This window comes from Metopolophium dirhodum, chromosome 4 (genome assembly GCF_019925205.1).
Source record: "Metopolophium dirhodum isolate CAU chromosome 4, ASM1992520v1, whole genome shotgun sequence".
In the NCBI taxonomy this organism is placed as follows: domain Eukaryota; kingdom Metazoa; phylum Arthropoda; class Insecta; order Hemiptera; family Aphididae; genus Metopolophium; species Metopolophium dirhodum.
In genome coordinates, this window is record NC_083563.1 from 1842363 (window position 1) to 1851413 (window position 9051).

General features: G+C 34.7%; 1 protein-coding gene across 1 annotated transcript; it reads right to left on the reverse strand.

Annotated features, from left to right (window-relative positions):
* Positions 1–1619: 1619 nt before the first annotated feature.
* On the reverse strand, positions 1620–6151 carry LOC132942724 (uncharacterized). The gene is made up of 3 exons (XM_061011350.1): positions 5672–6151; positions 5036–5540; positions 1620–4954 (listed from the first exon to the last, which is right to left on the reverse strand). The coding sequence occupies exons 1-3, from the start codon at positions 6149–6151 to the stop codon at positions 1620–1622; spliced, it is 4320 nt and encodes a 1439-aa protein (XP_060867333.1).
* Between the last annotated feature and the right edge of the window lie 2900 nt (positions 6152–9051).

The window sequence follows — 9051 nt, forward strand, 5'->3', positions numbered from 1 at the left end:
GTACACAATATTTCAACTATTACTTGGTAGAGTATAATTCAAAATATAGACTAGGAAACCGTGTGCGGCGGCTATTTATTTTTAAATTATTTAATTTACAATATTCAACTATCAAAAACTTGTTTGTTGTAGATTTTTTATAAATTTTTACCATAAAATGCATTTATATACTCAAAATCTTTAAATATGCATAATCATATAAATTTAGTAAAATATGCAAAAATATGCAACATAAATTGTTGTATTTCAACTGTATGGTTCATGAAACGAATTTGTATCGAATCACATTTGAAATATGCAGCTTTCTGAGAAAGATGCAAATGCATAAAGTTCCGAGCCCTGTTTATGACCATTATAATCATCTACAATGGAGCCAACGTATTATTTTTACACACACCATGCGAGACCAATAATAATTAAACGATTTTTTTTTTATGTTGATTAGAAAAATACATTAGAAATGATCAATAACTTTTTTAAAACCTATTTAATGCTATTTCGAATAAAATTAAAACGTCTTACTATTATTTGTGTAGCGTGTACTGCAAATTTAATTCAATTATATTTTATAGTGTTATTACAGTTTAAGACGAGGGCGTCTTCAATACAATTCCAGGGGGGGGGGGGGGTATTAAATTAATTCGATACCATATAATCATACCGAAAGTCAAATTTATTTTTAGAAATTAGGAATTAATAATAATTATAGACAATAGATATTTTATAATATAAATATGGAACATCATATTGCGCACGTTTCGGAAGAGGGTGATTGGTCTCTATCAGGGACGAGCTTAGTTTGGAGGCAAAAAATATAAAAAAACTACTTGTCCCATAAGTTTATAAGTAAGGTAGGCAGGTATAGTTAGGTCCGTATATTTATTAATTTTATGGCATCAGATATATTTTTTCATCGGGGGGGGGGGGGGGGGGGGCTACGATACCCTAGTCGCTCCTGCATCTGCTACCTACATTCTACATAATAAAGTCGAGTTTCGACTTCATCGATAACTTGAACCTCGATAACTCAAAATTTATTTCTTGTCTCTTTATGTGATTTGACTGTATTATTTCGAGTAGGTACCTAAGTACCTCATAACTAGCGGTACCTACTAAAAGATACAACGATTATAGAAAAATCACAACATTAAAAATACAACATATAGGTAACTAGGACGTTACCATAATGTGATTTTTATTAGATTTACCAAATTCATCCCGGAGGAGAAGTAATGTTCTCCGGAGGAGAAGTAATGTATCCGGAGGAGAAGTAATGCCTCCGGAGGAGAAGTAATGCCTCCGGAGGAGAAGTAATGCCTCCGGAGGAGAAGTAATGCTAACGCGGTTCCTCCTCCGGTCCTCGATTCAAACAGAAAAAAAAAAAAAAAAAAGATTTACCAAATTCGTTTTACCTAATTATTCATTTATTTTTTTACATTATTATGTAAACTCCGTTCCGCCACCAGATTCGTTTTATGTAACATTTCGTTTGGTGATTTAAAGATAAAGAAAAAAAATTTTTTTTGTTATATATTTGAAAAGGAAAATATTTATTTCATTTCACAACAGTAATAAATTCATTTCAATTACCTACTAAAATGAAGTGTTATTTAATTGTTTCATTGTAGTGCTCTTTGGTAAACCACATTTTTTGTTTTTTGGTCTGACGTTAACACAAACAAAGCGGATGGTTTCCCAACTCGTGAACACGCAACGTATAACTGTCCATGTGAAAAACAATGATTTTCCAAATTTATCCCGCAAACACTAAGCGATTGGCCTTGCGACTTATTAATTGTCATTGCGAACGCAAGGCGAACTGGGAATTGCAATCGTTTGAAGTCAAACGGAAGATCAGTCGGAATCATTGGTATTCGAGGAATACATACATTTTCACCTGCGTACTTTCCGTTAATAATGGTTGCCTCAATTAAATTCGGCATAAGTCTCTTTACCGAAAGTCGAGTACCGTTGCAAAGTCGCGGTGGATTCAAATTACGCAGTATCAAAATAACTGTACCAACTTTCAGTTGCAAGTTATGTGGTGGAAATCCTGGTATCTCCAGAGAGTTCAAAAACTCCGTTGGATAATTTACTACATCATCGGGATTTGTTATTGAATCAACGGATTTGTATGTCACCAAATCGCCAGCAATTTTTGATTGAATGGTGAAATTCAGTGCGTGGACATCATTATTCTTTGCTGCAAGAATTGCTCGTTGACTTAACCAAGCATAATTCTTATAATTCTCACTAATGTTTGGGAAAACATTTTCAATAAGAACTAATTGAGTGTCTACAAATCGGCAAAAGTCGTTGGTAAGAGTAATTAATCCAGATGTCGCATCAACTGGGACTTTTCCATTTCCAAGATCTAACAATTGTTTGGAAAATTGTGCAGCACTTTGATCATTTTGAAGTTGAACTCTCATATTAGTGGTTAGCGATAATGTTTTTACGTTATTCCATAAAGGTGATGCCTTTAGGCAAGCATTCAATTCATCTGCAGGCGTTCCACGGGGAACTACTGGCAACGTCTGCCTGAAATCGCCTGCCAACAATATCATCAAGCCGCCAAAGATGTTGTTATTTCTCCGAAGATCCTTCAGTGTGAAGTTAAGTGCTTCAAGTGATTTCTTATGTGCCATTGTGCACTCATCCCAAACAATGAGCTTGCATTGCATTAACAATTTTCCCATTGCACTGGATTGGGAAATATTGCACGTTGGAGTATCAATTGTGTTTAAATTGAGTGGCAACTTAAGCGCAGAATGTGCAGTACGACCGCCATCTAGAAGAGTCGCCGCAATTCCAGATGATGCTAACGCCAAAGCTATGTCACATCTTGATCGAATAGTGGCCAAAATCAATGAAATGACAAATGTTTTCCCTGTTCCTCCAGGTGCATCCAGGAAGAATAGACCACCAGTATTATTGTCCACCGCTTGCATTAATGTTTTGTATACTTGTTTTTGCTGTTCATTCAGCAACGGAACATTATTTCTAACGAATTCCTGCAATGTATCAACATTGTATTGCAGCTCTCGATTTAATTCTTGGTTGAATGCATCGTGCATCGATCGATTTGGCGCAATCATTCCTACTTCAATCAGTAGCTTGTTTGCAATAGTCAAGCATTGATCCTCAATCAGAATCAATCCTTCATTGTAGATTTCATCGGTTATTTGGATGTCAGGATTATTCGTTTGAATACGCAAGCGATGCAAGATATCTTCACATATGGCGTCTTTGTATTTGTTCCATAACTGAATTGGTTGTGAAGGAAAACATGTGGTGATGATAATTGCGAACAGCGTTCGTATTTGGTACGCATTTGATGAAACAACTGAATCTGCAAGTGTTAAATCCCAATGAGAATCGTTCTCCAGCAAACCCAATAGTTGACATGCTTCTCGATATGTTTGGCATTGGTGGCCATTCACAGTTTTCAAATGCGCAAATGATTTCGGTCCACGTACATTTACTAACAGCAGTCGCAAATAAAAACATTCATCGTTTCTAGGATGAACAGTGTACATACGACCTAGTGCATCAGTTGAAAACACCTGTGGCCAGTCTGGAACTGGGGTTCCTTGTTTGCGACGTTGGAATTTCTTTGTTAATTGATTCCAAGTGTAATACTTGGGCATTTCAACGTACATCAGCGTCGCTGCGAATGGATCTGCTTCACACATTGCAAAGAAGCTAGTCAATGTTGTCGATGGTGGTCTCTCAGCTCGTTGTGCCGCATTAGCCTCAGTGAAGTAAACTCTTTGGCCATTTTCCAAATGCACTGCTAAATGTACAACTGTGGGATATCTTTCATGAATTTGAAATGACAATAATCGCCACAGTGCTTCATTAGTACTGACGTATCTGCCCATTTGGAAGTTGCTGATTTCGTCATTCACATTTTCCGACGCAATACCAAACACAGCCATGTCGCTGCCTTTTGTGACGTACTTGCACAAATATTTGATTGATTTGGCCGAATGACAACTCTCAACGTTTGCATGTGTTTCGAAAATTCGTGATAGCAGCGGGCAATATGGTACAATGAATTCATTTCCGATCTCAATCTCTTGATTTTGAACTTTAACTTTGATAGTTCGACCGTTATCTTCTTTTGAACGCCGACGATAAACTGGATATCCATCGTTCCCTGTGACTGTTTCAGCAACTAACGGTCGCGGATATCGTTTTGTGCACTTTCCATCAGCCATGCAAGGCGATAATGGATTTAATGCACCGCACGGTCCATGCACCATCTGTGTCGTCACAATGTCGTGTAGACGGGGATCAGTGACTGGATCAGGAATTTCAGCTGATATGATGTCATCCACTTCATTTGAATGTAATTTGTTCAGCAACCAAATTAGGATATGAGCATGCGGTAGTCCACGCTTCTGCCATTCCACCGAGTACATATAACAACGTGTGTCACCAAAAACTCGATACTTAGTAAGCACATCCATCATAACCTTGAGTTTTTGCTGAAATACTCTGGCGATTATGTCATGGCGATCTTGCGGTTTTTGACCCGGTTCCAACTCGCGTTCAATTTCCGTCCACTTCGGATTGCATGTGACCGTAATAAATAAATCCGGAGTTCCATAATTTCGCACGTACGTCATAGCGTCTTGAGCGTATTCGTGCATGTGGCGTGGGCTTCCGATATAAGTTGATGGGAGAACCGTCAGTCGTCCAATATTCTGAACATCACCATCTGAATGAATAGCATCACGCAAGTGTATATAGTCCTCAGATCGTAGCTTTGGCTGATTGAATCTGATGAACGCTAAACGTTCGGTCTCGACTTTGACATACATGTCGACAGCGAATTGCTGGAATAGCCGACCGCACTTCAGAATGACATTCTCCTCATGTGTACGAATCATCATACGATACGCATAGTAATTCATTGCGCTTAGATTTTTATTATTCGTTGATACTCCTGAAAATGCAAAATTAAATGAATTGTTAATGGAAACCAATAAAAGTAATAATGGAAATAATTAGTGTGTGAATATTGTACCTGTAATTGGATCGACCATCTTCAACGTGATGTCGTATCCGTCTTGCCCTTGCCAATAAATGATTGGATATTGTAACGCATCGTACAAACGATGTGTCTCGTTTACACGATGCATGATATTGCTTCTTCGCTGAACGACAATGTCTCGTGATTTAGTTGGATCGCCAACAATAATTGCAGCAACATCATTAACGGTGGGTGCATTGAATCTTCGCACATGTTCACCTGTTGGAGTACAATCCGCTCTTATGACAAATTTGTGCGTATCCGATGGCATTCGTTCCAATGCTGTTTTGAACATATTAACCACAGCATTATTAGCGTGAAAAAATGCTTGCAACTGTTCAATAATTCGTCTCTTTAACTGTTGTGCTCCCTGTATATTGCACCGCACGTTCAGCTGATCCACCATCGACGAAATGAAATATATTTGCAGAAATTGATGCGGTTCATCTGGTGTGGTTGGCACCATTGAACCATGCAAATGATATATTTGACCTTGTATCTGTAATTGCAAATAATCATTAAAATTTGTTCATGAATACATTGTAAATCGTGTGATGGTGTAGTGTGTGGTGTATATGAAGTTGTTATGTGTTGCAATTATGTGTTGGTTATGTGTGTTGTATCTTTTACCTTGCAAGTCGGCATGAAGCCGCCTTCTCGAATGATATTAGCTCCAAAGGAAGTCATGCGAAAGCAGTTATTGTATTCAAGGATGTGTTGAAGAAAATGGCTGGAATCGGGATCACTTCCATCGAACAATGTTTTCAGTGGCTGTGGTGGTGTAAGTAATGGATCCAGTTTGACCTTTCCACTTGCGCAGCACAATCCAACCGTTTCTCTTTTGAACTTTAACGCATTGCAATATCGGCATATAGTCGTCATTCGTCCAATATCCAAATTTTCATCATCACTGTAGTTCGCAGTGGGATCATATTGGAATGCCAAGCGATTGTATGATGCCAATGATCTTCGTGTGCTCACACGATGTCTCAATCCGTCATTTTCTCTTATTATATTTTGTCTTTCTTCTCTTAAGTTCCTTGAATAGACTTGTTGCTGGCTTGCATGTCTTGTGCGGCGGCCGATGTTCGCACGTCGTTCTCTAGGCATTTTGGACTATGGACAGAGTGTTGAATTTAACTTCAAATGCACGATCCACATAATTTACACTGAGCTTAAATGAAATTAACTGAGCAGAGAATAATGACTATCTGTCAAACACTTTATCACGCACCGTTGCTATTGGTTTGAAGTACATGCTATGTATAATAGATGGCGCTGTATGTGAAAAACGATTTCCCCACTTTTCTGTTGAATTTTTCCTGAATTTTCCATAATTTTCTTTGCTATAAACCTCACGGAGCCCAAGACCTTTCCAACGAATGCAAAACCGTGGAAATCGGTTCGTGCGTTCTGGAGTTATAGCGTCAGGGAGGAAAACCGGACTTATTTTTATATAATAGATTATGTATATTATTATGAATTTTTTTCCTTTTTTTTTTTTTATTATATTTGTGTTTTTATATATTACGTATTCAGCAGTATTATTATTGGTATTTTAAAACCGAACTCCACAAGAAGAAGAATAGCAAAATGCACTGTTTATCGATTAGAAGTAATGGCTATGAGTTCTAATATTTACTACGGTAACCAATAGGTGGTCTTAGGATTTAGATTTTGAAAGGAATTTAATCTGGTACAACTTTTAAACATAATGAACGAGCACGCGGTGCTTCCGTCGGTAAATTATTTCACTTAAAGCCGGTTTTTAATAATAAATCTGAATTATCGAATCAATCCTAAGTGCACCTATTGTCCTATAACTAATTTTGACTAAGTTAAGTAATATTATAACGCAAGTAAAACAGAATTCAACTACAACCATACCTTTGGCATGACTTCGACAAGCTGCAGTCACATCTTAATATTGCAGGTTGACTTCACGCGTGAAACTTAGGGCGCTAAGTACTGTGTCGGCAGCTATTTTAAGTCGTGGAAAAAATTCAAATTATTTCAAAACATCACTTTACTTTTCTTTAATTTAATTTAAACACTATAATATAAAAACCAACGTTAGAAAACTTAAAAACTTATTCGATACAATTATTAAAAAAATTCACTATCGAAATATTACAATATAAATAAACTAATTTTATTCGATTAAACATTTACAAAGTGTTTATCGTCGTCAAAAATAAACAATATATTCACCAGCTTCATATTATAATAATAACAATGTTTTTAGCCAGCACAGTCTTAATAATATAATAATAATATGTTTATTTAGATATTAGCCAACACAGTATAATATCAATTGTATATACGACATAGAGCTTATTATACATCATAATATAATAATAATAATAATAATTAATAGTTACAAACTATTGTTTATACTGATTAACAAATAAAAAAAAAATAGGATACTAAAATACATTTTTATATGAACAATGAACATAACATTATAACAAAAGTGAATGTTATTTAAAAACCAACATTGTTTAGATTTAAAGTAAGTAAAGTACCTAATCAATTAACACGGATTTTGTTTTACATTTAGTGATAACAATATTAAATTTCTCATACACAAGTCTATTCCTAAATTAACAGGATTATATTTTTCAAAATTTTTGTTTACATTTATACATTATACGGTTTAAATTACTTAAAGTTTTTAATAAAGTATTGTAAGAATCAAAAATGTAAACACCGTTACATCAGTTTTAAACAAATGTATAGTACCCGACATTCAGTAGACATAGGGTATAAATCCACCAATCTATCTTCTTTTCTATGTACTGGTCCAATTATTTATAATAATCTAGTAACTTACCTTATGAAATATGTGATTATACAATTTATATGTTATATTTAAACTAAATTTAACAAATTGGCCATCTCGAAAATTTTTAAATACGTTTGTGTTATCCCGAAAACAATCGCATCAGATGACGCGAAATGTATTACAGATTTAAAATTTCAATCGTTCCTATTGTAAAACTCTAAACATTAGACATGTGACAGGGGGGCATCATTTTACCACAATCGAACGGTGGTGTTGAATCAACAGTTAAAATGATACACAAATGACATGGTCCGATCAGTGGCGTATCTACGGGGGTGACATGTGGGTCGTATCCCCCAGGAGACCAAATTTTGTACACAATACATGTCTACAGTATGTTAATGTCATTGTATGTATAAAATATAATAATATACTCTAAAAATTTCATATATCCACGAATAATATTTTTAAATTATAACAAAAGAACTAAAACCGTTATCCCAGGTTTTAATATGTAATTTCGTCCAAATTTGAATTTAAAATGTCTGTACAAAATAACTGTGTTTATAATTTTTTTAGATTTTTAGTTACAGTGTGAACATTTATGAGAATCTTTGTTTTAAATTTTCAAACCTCAGCTATAAAAGTTAAACATTTTATAAATTTTTAACTACAAAATCATTTTTAAATTTTAAATTTGATAAATGTAGTTAAAAATGGATCTTTAAATGATTGTAAAAAAATTGTGACTATGTATTTTTAATATTTTTCAAACGGCATTGTAATATATTAGCATCCTTATATTACATTTTTAAGCTTTTTTACCCAACGAATACAATTTTATGACATTTATAGAAAAAAAAATTTAAAAGTTCAAGTCCGTAAATAACTCAAAACAAGTCAAAATATTTTGAAAATTGTATGGTGTATAGAAAAATGCTAATATAAACATTCAGTGAAAATTTCATGTATCTACACCAAAAATCTTATACCAAGAACCAAAACCTATTTTGGGTAAAAATTCCCGTTTTTCCTAAATTTTTTTTTTTGTTTTTTCCGGCGCTTTTGAAAACTACTAGGAATTTAGAGTCACTTTTAAAAAAACACACATCATTGCAAAATCAATTCATTCATCGCTTCACTCAGAATCTAAAATTATAAATGTGACCGCAAGAAACGAAATAATTGCCTAAACACAACTCGAAAACAAAGACACGTTTAAAGG

Coding starts and splice junctions, on each gene's coding strand:
- LOC132942724 (XM_061011350.1), bottom strand. CDS start 6,151: ATGCCTAGAGAACGACGTGCGAACATCGGCCGCCGCACAAGACATGCA. Junction 5,541..5,671: donor GCTTCATGCCGACTTGCAAG/GTAAAAGATACA, acceptor TTGCAATTACAG/ATACAAGGTCAAATATATCA. Junction 4,955..5,035: donor GATGGTCGATCCAATTACAG/GTACAATATTCA, acceptor TTGCATTTTCAG/GAGTATCAACGAATAATAAA.